This window comes from Pelecanus crispus, chromosome 2 (genome assembly GCF_030463565.1).
Source record: "Pelecanus crispus isolate bPelCri1 chromosome 2, bPelCri1.pri, whole genome shotgun sequence".
Classification (NCBI taxonomy): domain Eukaryota; kingdom Metazoa; phylum Chordata; class Aves; order Pelecaniformes; family Pelecanidae; genus Pelecanus; species Pelecanus crispus.
The window spans coordinates 60,713,503-60,731,423 of record NC_134644.1 but is presented as its reverse complement, the minus strand read 5'-3'; the positions used below and the strand labels follow the sequence as shown (position 1 = coordinate 60,731,423).

The following is a 17,921-nucleotide window of genomic DNA, read 5'->3' as shown; positions in this document are numbered from 1 at the left end:
CAATATCTGTGATCACATAACAAGAGAGCTTGTACTTGTACCTCTCCTCTCCCTTTCCTCCTCCCTCTGTACTGCGAGAGAGAAGTAGCACGGCATATTGCATAGCTAAAAGGTTATCAAGCCTGAATTTGTTACACCTCTGAATTTGGCAGGCAAGCGTTCATAACCACTATAGAAATACATGGCTCATCACCACATGAAGCTGGACACCCTGAGAAGATAGATGATATTGGATTGGTTTTCTTGTTGCTCTGCAAACAATCAAACAGGCTTAAGCTATGCAATCTGATACTCCCTAATTGACAGCTTTTCCAAGGTTCATTTGTTAACTGAGAGCATGACATGTATTGAAGTTGTTTCTTCATAATGCATTTGGCATTAACAGGAGAAGCTGTCGAATGCCTCAGACATCAGCATCTCAGCAATAAGACACTTCGTCTCCCGTTTTGACTTACTAACTAGTGACATTATATTTGCAAGGGCATTTGAAATGAGCGTATGAGAGGACAGGACATAAGAAAAAAGCTTAAACACATTCCCCAAAAGGAAGTTTGTGAGAAAGTATTTTTGCTGCTTGGGACATTTATCTGAGTTTTATGGTTCAACTGTTCTTTTTTCTTTTGGTATAAAACCTTGGTTTCTTGCTTAACAAAGTACTTGCTGAATACTCATTGGGTTTCAGAGTGTTCTTTTATTTTGGTAGATTAATAAATAGGCATATCTGATTTTATATATAATGATGAAGAACTTGTGTGTAAAAGACATGCTCAAGGATTTTACTTGCCTGTGCATCCACAAGAGAATAAAATAAAACCCCAAAGAAACCTCTATTTCAAAGAATCGTAACCTTCCCCCAGATGATGCCCATGTTTGTTTCAAAGAATTTGTAGAAGAGACCAGGGGATGATTTCTCCACTGATCTTGTCACTGTTTTGCATTTGCTGCTTGTAGCTAGTTTTCATAAACACTTTCTTAGTTTCTTAGAACACAAATTTTGCCAGAACTCTAACATTCAGGGTTTTTTTCCTTCATTCTGTAAAAGATTTCCGCTATCTATTCTTCCTTGCAACTGTTCATGTGCTTATACCTGGCAAGATGTTCACACAGGGTCTGTAAGTACTAATTAAGAGCTGGTCAGAAATCCATCATCATTAATAGCTGCTGCTTCTCCTGCATCCCATGAACTTGATAGTTACAAGATGAATTTATCTTAGAGGTACAAAAAATGTGTTTTAATTTCACTTTGTTGTTCTTACTTAGCGTAAGCATGTTACTCTAAATATTTAGGTTAATTTCTCTAGCACCTACTTAAGTTTCTGCACGTATTCTTCCTTCTGGGAAGAGTACATGTCTGGAGAAGTACATGAAATTTTACAGATGTTGTCAAAATAATGAAGGCGTTTGAGTGGTGCTTTGTCTAGCATTGTTTAGGAAGTGAAACACAGCTGTTTAGTTGAGGAAAAAAAATGAATGAATGGGTCAGGATGCCTTCATTTCACAGGAATAAAGAGCCTAGTTTTGACAGAAGTGCCTCTTCAAAAAATGCCAGGGAAGAATTAGCAAAGCCAGATTCTGCTTAGAAAACCCCAGAAACGAACTTTTTAAAAGCCCTGAGGTCTGGAACCTAAGCACACATGTCGTGGTTTAATCACCAAAACCAGCACAACATGTCTCTCTTCCCTCTGTAAACATCAACAACCTGAATTCCTGCAAGCAAATAGTTCTGAGCCTTTGGGGGACATTCTGGACCTGTCTCTATCTAAGTAATTTCTGGTTTATTTGCAAGGTCTGTTGGCAAATGCCATTTGGGTCCCTGGCAAGCACTGACTCCAGAGGCCCTTCTGTCTTGCAGGGCAAGCACAAGCTGCATGTGGACACGGGACTGGAAGGTGCCTGGTGTGGCCTCATCCCCGTCGGGAACTCCTGTGAGAGTGTGACCACGACGGGCCTCAGGTGGAACCTCAGTAAGTCAGATGCCTCTGGGGCGGTGGGTTTGATGTTATCCTAAGTGCACATTTACACCAGCCTCACCAGTGCTCAAGGGCCTTATGTGTTTGAAGGTGGAACATGGCATTAAATCCCTGCCAAGCCATTTTTTTCTAGAAATGAAGTTTTTTTTTAAAAAAAAAAAAAAAGAGAAATATATTTAAACCTGAGATATCGCAGGCAGAAACGTGTTTTCCATTTGGGAGTCATTGTGCTGTTTAAATAGAACATTTGTTGAGGTCATGATACATTACCATCCTGATACATTGCCCTCCAGGGAGGGGAAGCTGCGAGTGCCTAAACTCCTGGTTATAAACCATAAAGTTACAACAGACAAATAATAATGTGATACAGATTATTAAAGCTACCTCACTTCCCCTGAACTGCTTCATGTATATTGTCTGTTTGTCAACTCTGAATGAATAGGTCTTTTTCTTATTTTAAAGTGGGAATAGGTGCATTTGATCTAGAACAGGGACATTTATCTGTAGAGAAAGCAGGTTTCTTGGCCAAAAAAAATTGAAACAATCTTCATCCTCCTCCCCCTCTTCCTACACTGAGTCATTCAGGATGTATTTACTCAGGAAAGTAACAGGATATTTTAGATAAAGATCCATTGAAACTTAAGGGAAGCAAAGCAATAATTGAGAGTCCCTAGTCTTGCAGTCTGATTTACATGGCCAGACATCAGAGCCATCCCATGTAGAAAATTCATGTGGTTCTCACAGTTTGCGGTGCAGTGTCGTTGTTGGCTAATAGTGAATCTAAGGTTGACCCACTGTGCCAGCCAGCACCACATGTGCTAGTCTAGGGAGTGTCTTGTTCCACTGAGGGTTTGAGTATTTGCAGTTAAGGAGGTGGTAGGCATTAGTAGCTCGCTAATGATAAAAGATGTAAATAATGGCATTAATTTCAAGACATGAGTGACTTGCCAGGTGAAGAACTGTCTGGCTAGTGATGTTTTCATCCTTTTAAACTGGATTGTAAGAGCTGAATGTATTGTATAAGGGATGTTCTCTTAATTTGAAAGAGTCAAATATTTTCATTTGTACCGCTAAGTCCAGTTGACAAGTAAGGTACTGAATCTTCATCTGCTCATCTCCTGTTGTGCAATTAATTCTGTGGCCAGTTGCACTGAGGAACTACTCATTTCTCCATAAATGTTTTGCCTTCCAGAGTGAGGCTAAAGAAGCTTAAACCAGCCTCATGTTAATGAAGGGAGCATCTCTGAAGCCTGTGTTGCTTTGCAAAAGGCTACTGTGTGGATCAAAATGCTGTAAGGTTGCAGTCCTTTCTTGTAGTTTTGATTAGTTTTAAAAACAAGTTATTTTTCAGATACATCAGATTTTTTTGAGTTTAACGGCATAAATTTCATGGATTTTCAAGGTGCTCATTAGATAGATGGTAGTTTTAAAGACAGTCTGTTTGCTGCCACTGACAACATGGCTTTGTTACTACTGAATTATGATTGCCTGATCTGCTGAAGCTGAGGAGAAAGGGGTTACTAGTCTAGCTGTGCCAGCTGGAGAGGAACACAGTGGGAAGTGCAATGGTAACAAGTAGTGAGTTTGTATCTAGGACTGAGTTGAGATACCAGTTTCTTTGATGTTTATCATTCTAGTTGTGCTGTAATAAACTTCAGGTTACTTAGAGGCATAGCTAGGTACAGACCTATGGGAATTTTCATTATACTTAATTTTGTCTTTTCTTTTTCTGGAAGACAAAAAAGTATTTAAGTGACTGTTTCCTACTTGTTTCATGTTAACATGACACCACCATCTCTGCTTCTCCAAGTCCTTGTTGCTGTCTGTTTCCAAGAGGAAACCTCAGACCTTTACAGTGTTTTCCTTAGTGATGTGTACACTGTACCCCATTACAAGCTACACTTTCAGTCTCAGTATTCATGTTTCTCACAGGTCATAGTTCTTTCATTTATTTCTCTGCATTATCATCACAGATATATAAAAACAAAAATGATCTGGTCTGTTTAATCTGTCTGAGACACCAAGGTCATTACAACCTGAAACTGCTCTTGTGCCCAAATGACTAGAGCTAACCTTTACTCATCCAAATACAAATTTCAATTCAGGTTATTGTTCAGATACAGATAAAACAAATTAAAGTGTAGTTGCAACCCCCGAAAGAGAAACCAATATCTCAAATACAGCATGTAGTTAGTTGTGGCTTGCTTGGATTTTTTCCCTAATAAATAAGCCTCACATTCAGATAACCTAAGTTTGATATTAGCTTTTATTGTGTTCATGATTTCTGTGCTGCCTGTAGTTTTGCATTTACTTTTAAAAATGTTACTCCTCCTGCAAATTGTGATGGAGAAGCAAAAGCTCACCTGGAAAGAAAAGGGAATGAGAAGATACTGAAGTGTGACATGGATGTCAGCATTGCTGCTGATGGCTGCCAATGGCAGAGCTTTCCCTGTTCATTTGTTAATGGCACTCTGAGCACACACCTTCATAGACCTCAGTGGATAAAATGGTTTGGTTGTAAATTCATTTTCATGTGTAAATCATGAAAGAAATGGCATTTTTAAGCAAAACATGACATGAAAGGCCTTTTTCTACAGTTTGTTATGGAATTAATTGAATATGACCTAACAAGTTTGTTTTTAAAAAGTAATTTTTGAGTCCTCAAAATACTTGTTTTAAGTGTCTGGGCGATAAACTAATTCCAGAATTTTAGTTCTGCCTGAACAGTCAAAAATGATGCTCTAGGTGAGAGGGGAGCCCTCATTTTTGCCAACAATAATTACCAGCAACTCAAAATTCCAATAACACTGCATTATAAGAAAGAGCTGGCTTTACAGCAAGGTTTTTAATGTTTAACATTGATGTCTGTCTGAGCATATATTCTGCTGATTAATATTTGTAAAACCTTCACGGGGTAGTCAAATGTTATCTGTGTCTAATCTACAGGTCCTGTCAAGAGACTTCATAGCTTCTGAATAGAAAAAGGCAAGGATAAATACCTAAGACAGAAGCTGTATTGGGGTTGAGAGTAGGCTACCAAAGGTCTCATTTCAATGGCTGATTAGATAAACCTGAAATCTGTAAACTATTCTGCCAACAGAGAAGCAATGATGTCTTGATTATATTCTTAATATTGCAGAATTCAGTAATTTTTGTGTGTCTGAGTGAAGATGCAATATATATGCATGCTTTTATGCATGCTTATCTATTTGCTAGCACTTGGCACAAACAATTTCCATTTCTTTTAGTTCTCATCTTATGGGTAAAAGAACTTGGGGAAGAAAGTGGAAAATTGATTAGAGAAAATATTTTTTATCCATACTTGCTGTTGTTCAGCACACATTCAGAACGCATTATAAACATATTCTTTCCACTCCCAAAGGGATACAGATCTTTTCTCTATTAAAATTTGATTTACAGCACAGGAATCAGATGATGCTTTATCTGATTTGACTCACCTGGCTGCTTGCTGATAACAGCTCCCATGTCTAATAAATAAATAACGAAAAATCCAATAATGCCAGAATTACCCAGCATTCTTCATTAGGTCCTCAGTGATGCTTTCATGGAAGGTGAATGAGAATGAAGGTAGAAATCAGCTGCACTGTTCATCATAGAAGAGGTTGGAGGGTAATGGTAGGCTTTTCTAGGAAATGGTTCCTTTTCTAGGAAATTACTGTAGAAAATAATCTTGCCAACTAATTTACTCTTCATCCCTATAGCCTTTGATATGCTGTATGTCATACCTGTACTGAAAATGCCAGCATATGTATAAAAACTGTGTATGTATGTGATAGAGGTAATTTTAATGCAAATTTGCTTCTTTAGGCAGGAAGTTAAATTGCTGTAAAATGCTACCATTCAAAAGAACACCACTGTCATTTCACTTCAAAAGGCAATAGCAATAACAACAGGAGGAAGACCTTTCTCTAACTGTAGCAATAGAGCATCCACTGACTGCTAACTTCACAGGTAGATAAACAGGACCCAAAATCTTTTTGATGCTGTTTACATTGTTAGTAAAATTGAAATGTTTGCACTGTTTTTTTCACTATTTAACTCCATTGGGGTTTTGCTGATGTTGCGTTGTGAATGGAATAAAAAGATCCTTCCCTCTCTTCTCATGTTCTTTGCTGGTAGAAGACTCCCAGTCCATCAACTGGGATCTATCTTCAGAGCTTCAGCGATGTATTTTTTCCCTTATCACAGCTCTAAGACGCTGGGTAGGGCGGGGTGACAGAAATGATGCCACTGCTCCCAAAGCTTCAGGCATTTTTGACCTTTTGCGAGCTATTTGCCTGCAGGAGTGCTGCTGTCTGCCTTCCAGGGTCACATCATTTATTACAAGGTGAGGCCTGCTGAAATACTTTTCCAATAAAGCAGATGTTCTGATGGTGGCAGCCTGGCATCCCACTGGGTTATTGCAAGTCAGCAAAAGCAACAGTGAGGGCATTGCTTAGCATTGCATGAAATGATTTCGAACCAAAAAGACCATTTGGCATACATTAAAGGACTGATGACCACAGAGCTCAGTTGTGCTGGGCCCCTAAAGATGTATTTGCATTTTTTCCTGAACAGCAGCTTGAAAACTCAGTCAAACTTTGTGAAGGGGCTTGAAATGGGGATTTGAGGGCACACGTTCAGTCCATTTCCACATATTTCAATGAATGTTTGGAATTAGTGGGAGGGAGATTTGGTTCCAGCTCTTCTTTAGCAGGGTAGCAGGGTCCTGGCATTCAGTTTGGAAAGGCTGCTTTAAGGTGATAAACAGGTATGCTCTTCCAAATCACACTGTTGGGGCAACATTACTGCTGTAGGACTCCACTTATGGAAAGATTCATGTGAGTACCTTAGTTCGGAACTAGCTCAAACCACTTCCAGCGGTAAGTTTAGCCCAGCTGGATGGCCATCTTTAACAGGACATAGGGAGTGTATATATGATCCTTCCATACAGCGGTAATAGGCAGTAATTGCCAGGAAGGGGTAGAATAAAAAATCCTCAGAGAGACTTCTCCAGTGCAGCTGTGCACAGAGCGGATGGCTCTCCACAACCTAAGTAGTACCATCCTGAAGTAAACTGGAGACATTTATGTCTAGCTACATTGCTGTGGCACATTGCAACTCTGGAAACTAATCTCATTATTAATATAGAGGTGAGAGGGTTGTCAAGAGAGCAAAATGCTGTTCCTTCCCTTGCATGCCCTCTGTTACTTCAGCCCCTCCTTCTGCTAATGGAAATGTGGCCTGGAGGTATGAGGAAATAGGTGCTCTGCTTCAGCCCAGCTTTGGTGCAGATAATCCTCATCTCTCTGGTGGCAGTAGGTTGGTGAGAATACTAAAGTCGCATGAAAATCAAAAGCAACATGCTGCTACTGAAGGATATGAGTTGTAAAGCCAAAGTACCTTTCTGGGGAAGAGAGAGATCTGCAGAGGGCCAGAGAACTAACATTTAAATTGGTGGGGGTCCAAAGTAATTCTGTGGATTTCAGCAGTGGCTCTGAATTTTCATCGGTGGGTGCAGGGGCAGAATTTGTCCAAGAAAGAGACCTTTGAGTTTATACTAAGGACATTTAACCCTAAAGGCATTCTCATCAGTCAACCTGCCCATATGGATACTGGGAAATCATCTCATTTAGACAATGGCGGAGGCAAAGCTGAAACGTAATGGTGTACTTGAATGAAAGTCAGTGAAAAATTGGCCAGAGTACAAATGCTCGTTTGTCATATCCCTTGCAAATATTCTTTAATTGTTTTCATATTTAAATGCCCAGAATCAACCATAATAAATGTAAATGTCACACTGCCGAGAGATTTCCAAAAACAAGGAAGCTCTCTGAGGCATGTGGTGAGTTATTGCCAGTTCCCAACATCTCTGCAGAACCACAAAAGGGCAAGGACCGGTAGGAGGACAAATCAATCATGTCTGGCTAGAGTCTCCCAGAGTTAAAAAATGAGATGCATTTGTCTGTGGTGACTCAGTTAATGAACAAGTGTGCTATTTAGATTTTTTGGGGATTGTTCAAGTAGGTGGGCATTACCATTAAGAATTGACTCCTCCTTTCCAATTTGTTTACGGACCTTTTAGTTCTGTTTAGTTTTTAGTACATACTGGTGTATGTGATTGATCTCTTCTCTCCAAAAACATGACACTGAGGGAAATTAATTCCTCTGCAGTGATCTATTCCTGTACCTTAATGGCAAACAGTTCTGGCTATTCCCTCTACAGTGTCTCAATTCTTCATTCACTGCTCCCTGTGTAAACATTTTGCACATTGCATCTGCAGAGGCCCTCCTCTCTCCCAGTTTTTGCCTCTACATGTTTGTGGAAAGGAAGAGGTGGATTTTTCCTTGCTGTTATATGAAGTTCTGGAGAGGACAGAAGTCTGGTGGATGTCATCACTGACTTTTGTTGTATGCTTCTGAAAAGTTATGTTTTGGCTGTAAGTTGTTTATGGCATCCTGATGTGTAATTAATAAGCCGTTAACAACTGACTGTAGTGAGTGTACTCTGGAACTATTAATTTTAGACATACATACCAATTACACACCACTAAGCATATCTGTTGTTTTCAGGTGAGTTGGAAAATACAAATTTCTGATAGATGAATACATGTCTTGCCGTAGAAGCAGCTGTGGCTTCTTTTGGGCACTAAATACACATGGGGGAGTCCAGGCAACAGCAGGAAGGGGAAGAAAAAAGAGAGATAGAGTGGCAAAACTGGGATGTGAGGAGATAGCATTTGGGATTAGAAGAGTGTTGGAGAGAAGAAAGCGCAGAGAACATCAAAATGTGGGCAAATACAGAGATTGAGAAAATGAGAACAGAGGTGTTTTAAGTAGACAGTTGACATCTTCCCTTTTGATGCACTGAATTGAGACCAAAATTTCTGTCTAGTTATTTCTCTGCTGTTAGCAATCTCCCTTGTTTTCCACTGCTGTCCAGGCATAATAACCTACTTCTACTGTCAGTAAACTGGTCAGCTCAAGTGACGCAGGCCTGCCCACAGGATCTGCCTGGGTATTGATCCATCAGCATAAGATGGCATTTGTAATTTGATTTGAAAACAAGAAGGAAAACTCTTTACTTGCACTCTTATGGCTACCAATTCAAGGCTCTGCAATTAGGGAAAACCAGAAACAGAGAAATGAAATTAAGTAGTGTTTTTGGATGTAATGGTGCTTATAGATTCAGGACACTGGCATCATTCAGTGTCCCAGGTGTATGCTCTGGGAATGAATCTGGAGCCATAGGTGAAGGTGCAGATGTGTACAACCTCAACCTCTCCCACTGCAGAAGCTGAGATAGCTGGGAGGAATAAGGTAAAGTACTGCTGAAATGTGGGATTTTCTTGTGGTTTAGGCAGTTGATTGTCTGGAGTTTTTACTCTATACAAGTACTTCAGCTACTTGCAAGTTAGCCGTTCATTTCTCTTAGCACTGGAGCTGAGTTCTCAGCACCCTGACATTCCTGAGAGCTCTGCCTTGGTCCTGCAAAGGACAGGATACTCCAAAATGAAAGCTGTGGTATCATCTTTAAGATACCCACTTTTGACATTAATGTGTCTGTGCCTTTGCTGTGGAACAGTTTAATAGGTGCAATGGCATTATCAATTCTGTTGTAATGAGCAACATACAGAAGCCCATGAGGAATTTAATATGCATGCATACAATGCAGTTTAAATCTATGCAGTAAATAAGGCATAAAGCCCTATGATGAATCAGGACTCAAAGTCTGTCAGTTAAGAGAATACTATTTACTGAAAGACTCTGGCCTGCTTGGTTAATGTAACTGTATAATTAAAGGATGAAAGCTAAAGAACCTGAATTAAAATTTCAAGGCAAACTTTGATCTTGGCATCCCATAGCTCTCAAGTCCATGACTTTGCAGCCTTAGCATTTCTTAAGAGTCATCTTCCATGTGTATTATATCCAAGTGAATCTGGCTCCATGTACTATTAACAGGTAACTGTACATAGCACATCACATTGCAAGTCTAGGTCAGTATGTGGTAGCTGAGTTTCCTGTACTATCTAAATTTTGAAGCTTTTCCTTGTATTTAATAAGAAAATATTGATAAAACCAATGAAACCTTTCAAACAAGTCCAAATATTTTTAGTATGCTTTAAGTGGGTGGTGATACATGTCATAAAACAAATTGTAAATCCAAATAAATGGGGGTGGAATAGAGGTCAAGAGATCTTACCATCCATATAGCTTTCCTATGGCATCACTCCTGAAAAACCTAAAAAAAGGTTCCTCCTTTATATGCTTTCAGTGTTGGGGGTTCCTTCATAACAGCTTCTTCAAAAAGTCTGCTCCAATTAGAACTTTTTTTTCCTCTCTGTCTTCTACCGATACAGTATGTGATAAATATATTCTCATGCTGTTAAGCATTAGAACACAGCATTTATAATCTAATTGCCAATAAGAAATCTCGGAATTGTACATTTAGGTTTCCCAAGTGTAGGGCATAACTCTGTAATTTACACAGGCAACAGCAATACCACTGTATCACGGCTGATTGGCATGCCACTTAATGATGCTGTTTATAAGACAATTTTCTAATCAGCTGCATGAACACTCATCAGGAGTTTGCTTCTTGATTTGAAGCAGAGGTGGAGAGAAAGATGGGGTTTGTTTTGCTTCTAAAAACAAACGGGGGGAAAAAGCAAGTTATTAAGAGAAATATCAGGGTTTTTTTCCATTTTATAAAGCATTGATATAGTAAAAAAAAAAAGGCAAAATACAATTATAGAGAACTGATATCATGAATCTGGATTATGCATTTAAAAGCTCAATGTAGAATTAAAAGCTGTGGCATGAATGAGTCAGTATTCTTCATGGTATTTCCTTTGTGTATTTTGAAATTAGATGATGATAGCTTAAACATTAACATTCTGGTTTTTAACAGGTGTTATATTTCCAATTATCTTTTAATAATAATTATGTGATTTGATATAGTAGATTGTCTGTTGGGTCTAGTCTGTTGAAGCTGAAGCACGGTCAGTTTTCCATTCATTTCATATGTCAAATTTTAGTTTTCATCCCAATAAACTTAGCCAACCCTCTCTCCCACTCAAAGAATAATTAATTAGTCCTTGCCTTCTTCCTATCTATTTCATTCTTTTGTTCTGTAATAGACAGAATAGCTTTAATTTTAAAAATGTTATCTAAAACACATGTAAGCTGGTTCAAGTGTGTCCAGCGTGGAAACAATTCATTATATGATTTAAGAGGTTTTAACAGGATGAGCTTCAGTTGACCTGCACAATTTATGAATAGCTTTGGTACACACAAGTAAAGTACCTCTTCCAAATTTATCCCTAAGTAATCATTGTAAAACCCTTGTAAACCACGTTGCCATCCTGTGGTCTGTATATCCAATGTATGTTGAAGAATTCATGTTTTATGAAAACGTTAGAGCTTAATACCAAGCTTGTGGAATTAATGCAAGAATTGCACATTGACTTTAATATTAGTATGTTAATCTGGAGGTGCCTCTGTCCCTTCCTTCACACAACTAGGGTAACTTAAGCCCCTGATTCATCAGAAGATTTAGGCTTCCATGTATTTTCATGCATGTGACTAGTTCCGTGGAATACAAAGGGATTATTCAGCGGGTAAAGGTAAACATGTGCAGAAGTACTTACTACAAGTCAAACTCTGCAGCGGGAGCTATAACCTTCAAAAATGCCTGAAATGGCTTTTCTGTATGTAAAATAAGGTGGTAGTGACTTTAATCTCAGTCTCTGGGGTTAGCTGTCAGTGCTGGTTCCTATTTGAATATCTCTTCTCACTCACCAGTGCTATAAAGCTCCCTTTTCTAGCTCTGCACATTTTCTATGTATTGCTGGTTGGCTGTAATAATTTACATGAATTTCTCCTGATTTTACTGTTGAATGTCTGGGCAAAGTATGAACACATGGTAAGACAAATGGCTTGCAAATATGTCTCGCATCTGGCTGCTTTACCTGTAGTTCAACAGATGTGGTTTCCTACCAATAGGCATCAATATTTGATGCAGGTCCATGCATCAAGTAAATTTTTCATATGAGGATTCTGGAAAAAAGGGTTCTGGATACCTACCAGAATTTTTAAACAATCATAAAGTTTTCATTGAAATAGCCAAAAGCATTAGAATATGGTACATGTCTGCATAGTTGTAAGAGAACAAAACATTCTGGATAGAGTTAATCAACCACAGTGGATTTGAGTTAGTTTTTTTACAGTGCTAAAAATTTGCCACACTTTTGTGGCTTTGTGTGCCATATGTAAAGCAAGATTTTCAATTCACATTAAAACCATGTATGCAGCCAATGCAAGGCATTCGCTAGGGAACAGGGAAGATTTTCCACATCATGTTATGGGCTGGAATGTATGAAATACTAATATCAACATACATCTTAGTTGTACTAGAATAATTCAGTATTTTTCCTTTTTTATTTTAAAATATGAAGGGTTGCTGTGTTTACCTTTTAACATCCCAAAAGCCTGCAAACTGGTTTTTGGCAAGTACAAATCAACAAATGCTGACAATACTCTGAAAGACAGCTTTCTGTTGTGAGCTTATGTGGAGATTTATATTGCTCATTTGCAATGTACAGTAGGAAGGTTGGTTGGTTCTTCAGAGCTTGTGCGTGCCACTTTCTCTTTGCTGCTGCCTTTTGTTACCCTGTGTGTTTATGTTAGTATAGTTTTGGAACAGACCTGGACCATTTAAGACTTGCCTTGGATTTTTGGGAGCTCTCCTGCTGGTAATTAATTTTACATCCCAAATATCTCAAGCAAATGTTGCTGCCAGTGAATCTTTAGATTAGCTTGTGTTCCTTTTAATGCCTCTACAGTTACTTTAGTGTCCCAGCTGAAATCACCTCTGAAGAATTTTACTCACTGTTGTGAAATTCACTTTTTCCAGTTTACGCCATTCTCTAACTTCCTTCCTAGGGGGTAATGATTCTCTAAATTCCTGGGGGTAATGATTCCCTAGATGTTTTGTCAGTCTTGGTTTTGCACCCGTGTTTCCTGAATTTCTCTGCCATTTTTGTGGTCTACCTCCTCAGATGCCATTTTCAACAAATCCTTCAGAGGTTACTAATAATGAAGGCAGTCTTTAAAAAAAAAAAAAAACCCACAAACAAAAAACCCCCAAAAACTTAATCATCATCATGGCACAGCACCACTTGCTGACTCAGTGGGTAGCACACCAGGCTGGGGATCCAGCAGTAGGGCTGGAACACATCATTAGCTCTCATTAGTGTACTGTCTCTCTTCTACTGTTTGTCTTGTTAACCATTTGGGGCAGGGACTGTCTATTATGCTGGGTCTGTACAGTGCACCCTGTCCTGCCTGGTAGTCCCATGCTACAGGGATAAACATAATTAACTGCAATTGGGAGATGACTTCTGGAGTTACAGTTGAAAGTTAATATTCTGGAATGATTCCTGATTTTAAATAAATGCATATTCTGTATGTGTTAGAGGCTGAATCTGTATTATTATCTTCAGAAATTGTACTGTAGAAAGAGAAGAAAATCATTGTTTAACATACAGTGCCATCTACAGAATAGGCTGTGCAGCCTGTACTTCATACATTATATGGTTTTTTTTGGTTGGGGTTTTTTGTTGGTTTGTTTCTTTTTTGTCGCAGCACAGTTGACATTCATGGCTAGAGACATATTAGAAGTTTTTAGCAGATGGCTGCAGAATTGGAGGATGAGGATGAGAGTTCAAGAGTCCTGGGGCCTGGCTGAGCTCTTGATGAAGTGCTGGGGTGCAGTTCCTGCTCTCTCAGCTGCTGCTGTTTGGGAAGTTGATTCTGTCACCCAGGATACCCAAATGGGAGGTGGTTTGTGTGCTCACCCAGTTCAGCTGTAATCTGCAACGTCTGTAGGCTAGGCTTCATCAACAACACCCATTATTAACTTTCTCTTAGAAGCATAAATTTTTGGGGTTTGTTGTGGTGTTTGGGGTGTTTTTTTTTTTTAATACAACTATTTCTAGAAATGGTGCAACCACAGCTAACTTTCCTAGCAAGTGCATGGTCTACTACAGCAGTCTGACAGGCACACAGAGGTGGAAAAAGGAGGAAAGGGGCCAGAGAGGAAAAAGTCCATCTGGGATCATGTTGTGAACATTAGGTATAGTAAAGCACCCTGTCAGCTGTCCTCTGTGTTAAGAGTCAGTTTAAATGTGGGGGAGAAGGGGAGGGCATCCTCCCATGTTGTTCCCTAAGCACATGCTGTAGAGAAAACCATTAAGCAGTGGTTGTGTGTTTGCGTGGTTCACTGGTTGGAATGACAGTATTGGCATTGCAGGGAGGGTTGGATTTAATTCCCCCAAAACTTTAGAGTGCTTTTCAGACAAACATTAATTTTGAAAAGAAAGCTGGATATTATAATATTTTTTAAAGACAGAAAAGGTGAAAGAACACACAAATACCACTCCTGCCACTCTCAGGAATCCGTCATTTATGTAATATAGCAAATTAAGTTATTGTAGTTACTGCCATACAAACTGTTGTCTGTCCTCTTTTGTCTAGCTTCTGAACATTGGAAATTATCTGATCTTTAAGCTGTTATTAGCTCAGGACCCACTGTTTGGCATCTTTAAATTAGTGGTGTTGAAAAAGAGAAACAGCAAGGGAGGGCTGAGAATGAATTCTGACATCCAGGGCAGATACGAAATAATTTTCTGGCAGGTGATCTTGCAGAGGAGAAGGAGGAGGGAAAAAAAGAGAGGGGTCTTTGAGTTTTTTTATAGTTAGATGTGAAATTCAATGTATTTAAAGTAGCAGCAGAGATAGACTAGGAGGCTGAGTGTCTGAGACAGCTGAAGTTGCACGTTAAATAGAGTTTATGAGACTACTCTGCCATTTCTCACCTGCAGTGTCACAGTCAGTACATGTGAGTGTGTAGGTGAGTGGGGGTGTATGTAAATAATAATTCCTCTTTATTTAATATACATTAAACCTGAAAAGGGACAGAAATATGAGTTAGCAGAGTGCTACAAAATGTGAAGGTAATTATGTAGTAGTTATCCTCAACATTTCCATCTTTAAAGTGGTTTTGAACTGCTTAAGTGCAGCAGTTACTGCAGACTGTGATTAGATAAATGGATGCAAATGGTAATTGTAACTGATGAATGATTGATGATGGCTTTATATGTTTATCATTATATACCGTTGTAAACACTTTCTTCCTCAGCAAGGATGGAGCCTGTAGGCAAAATGATGATGTATTGAATATGAATTCAAACTGTAATATTTTAAAGAGTATCCAGGGCCAATATTCTAGGATAACCACAGAGCTGTTACCTGAGTAACTGGTGAACTTTGCCATTGATATCAATGGCCTGAGCACCAGACTTCTTCCAGCTGATGTTCAGGGCCTAAACACAAGTGCAGCTGGGAAGGTGGGTTAATAGCAGAGAGCTTGAAAGTGCAGATAGGGAAGCTGAACACTGTTGAATGATGGCTTTGGGTGGGGAAGACCTCCCAATCCACTGCTCAAAAGAAGAGGAGATGCCATTTCTCTTCGTTCTTCTGTTGCTTCTGACAGCTCCTGCCTTTCTTCTCAACTTTCCAGTGTCCTGTCTCTTCAAGTTAAAGTCAACCTTTGTGAATTTGTTCTGCTGTGTAGGTCATTAACGTCTATGAGATGTTTACAATGCATTATTTGACAGCCACAGGAGTGCATGCCATAGACTCCCATTGTAAGAGCCATTTGGGACAGAACAATGTTTGGAAAATTGGAAGTTGATGGGAACAAGGAGACAAACAAGGATGTCCCTAGAAAAGCAGGGTGGGATAAGAGGTTTGTATAATCTGAATGATGCTGTAATTCTATTTGATTTGTCACCTGCCATTTGCTAGTTATTAATCACAGTAACAACATTTGGTAGTTAGATTAATTTAAAGGAATTTTATTGCAGCAGCTTGAGTTTAATATCAGCTCTCTGTGTATCACACAAAGCAAAAAGTAACCGGTGGTAATTAAATTACAGGCTAAGTCTTTATTCTACATACATTGTTCTATTCACTGAGGGAAAAATAAGCAGGATATTACCAAAGAAAAGCCCTGGATCATTAGCAGCCTCTGCTCCCTGCTCTGTTCACTTCACCTGCAGTGCTGAAATCTGTCCGTTATCTTTCCTATGGCATTGTAGAATTGACAAGGAACTTACCAGCTTTTCTGTCGTGTGCCTCCCCTTGGGCTTGTATAAAAGAAGTGAATCTGGTTCTGGTTTTTGACCTTTTAGATGCAAAGGAAATGGTAGTCCTGTTTGCTTACACATCAAATGCTGCCAGGCTATTGTCTGCATTAACCTTTGTGGAGCACCCTGATGTGATTGCTACCCTCGCACCAGCAACACAGATGCCAGAGAGAATTGAGAAGGGATAAATTGGAGGTGCCATGCAAAACAGCTCAGCTAAAGACATTTGTCTTCTGCACTGAATAAAAGGTATTCGGTATGTGTTTAACTACTTAGCTGGTCTGAGTCCTGTAATTTGCTTAGCCAAACAGAACTTCAAAACAGATGGTTTCTAAATGTGGGGAAAATAACAATTTCAGTGTTTTTTCCCTGTGCAGTCTGCAGTTATGCTTTAGTACTGAAATTATTTTAAAATTAAACCAGAAAATAAAATTGGGATCTTCACCAACTGAATACTAATTTCACGAACATACAGTTTTTAGTATGTGTTAGGTTTTCATCTGCACATTTAGCCTGTGATTTGTTTATGCTCTGATTTAGTGTTTCTTGCTGCCTACTTGCATAAACACTACCAAATCAGTCAGTCAGAGTCACCAGCGTATTTAGCTCCCAGCTGCATTTGCTAATAAAAGGAAGAATGACAAGTTCCCTCCTTCACAGGGGAGGAAGTGGAGAAACATAAGGAAATAATGCATTGCACTTACATAGCACCTGCCATCAGCAATCTGTATAGGAGCTTTACCAAAAGTAAGTGTATTACCTTATCTGGAAAACATTTTTGTTGTAAGAAACTGCTTCATTCCCAATCTCTTCATTGAGGAAACTGAGTCATAGAGCATTTGTCTGGTCTGAGAAAGTGAAGCTAATCAAAAGGTAGGAATCCTAGTATCCTGGGCTTTGGGATTGGTTTTTATCCTGATACCAGTAAATTATGACAAAGGAATTAATTGTTTGATATTTAGTAAATTTTTAAGATGTATTTATCATACATAGTTGTATTATTGTATATAGTTACTGAAGTGTATCTAATAAAATTATATTTAGAAATACTGCCTTTCTCTTAGAACATATGGTCAACTGTTGGTAATTTTGAATGTGTTCATCCCTGAACGTAAAGAGGTTGTGTAGGTGTGAAAATGGAGTTAAATTCAGTTTCCTAAAAACTCAAGTATAATATTTGGTGTCTGCTTTAACAACCCTTTAACCGTTAGTTGTCAGTGTGAGAGGACCTGTGTATACACAGGTAACCTTTGAGTTAACTCATTGTCTAAGAACTGAAATTGCCTTGGGTTGGGGATTACTAGAGGGAATTTTAGGGATATGACTCATTTGATTCAAGTCTTTGCTCCCTCAAGCAAGCATGCCATGCACTGCCCGGCCAGACTCCATCATGTAAGGCAGAGCTGGGCTGTGGAACTCATTGCCACAGGATACTGTGTGGACCACAGATATAAATGGATTCAGGTAAAAACTTGACAAATTAAGGAAGAATGATCCAGTAAACACAGTGATACAGTCTCCACCTCAAGAAATCCCTAGCTACAATTCCTTTGAGGAAAGGTGTGCTGAGAGAAATACTGCTCCATATTGCCCTATCTTTCCTAAAGTTCTTTCCTAAATACGCATTATGGACCATTTCCTGAGGCTCCTGTGTCAGTGTCCTACTAAGATAAATCCTTGGAACAAGAGCAGTGGCTGCTTTTGTGCTCTTTTGACCTTTAGTCTGTAGCTCTTTTTCCTC

General features: G+C 39.1%; 1 protein-coding gene across 1 annotated transcript in view; it reads left to right on the top strand.

Moving 5' to 3' along the window:
• The window catches only part of TPK1 (thiamin pyrophosphokinase 1), a 311,952-nt gene that overhangs the window by 246,882 nt on the left and 47,149 nt on the right, over nt 1-17,921 (top strand). The window contains exon 9 of the mRNA XM_075705017.1: nt 1,853-1,964. Coding sequence (XP_075561132.1) covers nt 1,853-1,964 — 112 coding nt within the window. The remainder of the gene's footprint in view (nt 1-1,852; nt 1,965-17,921) is intronic.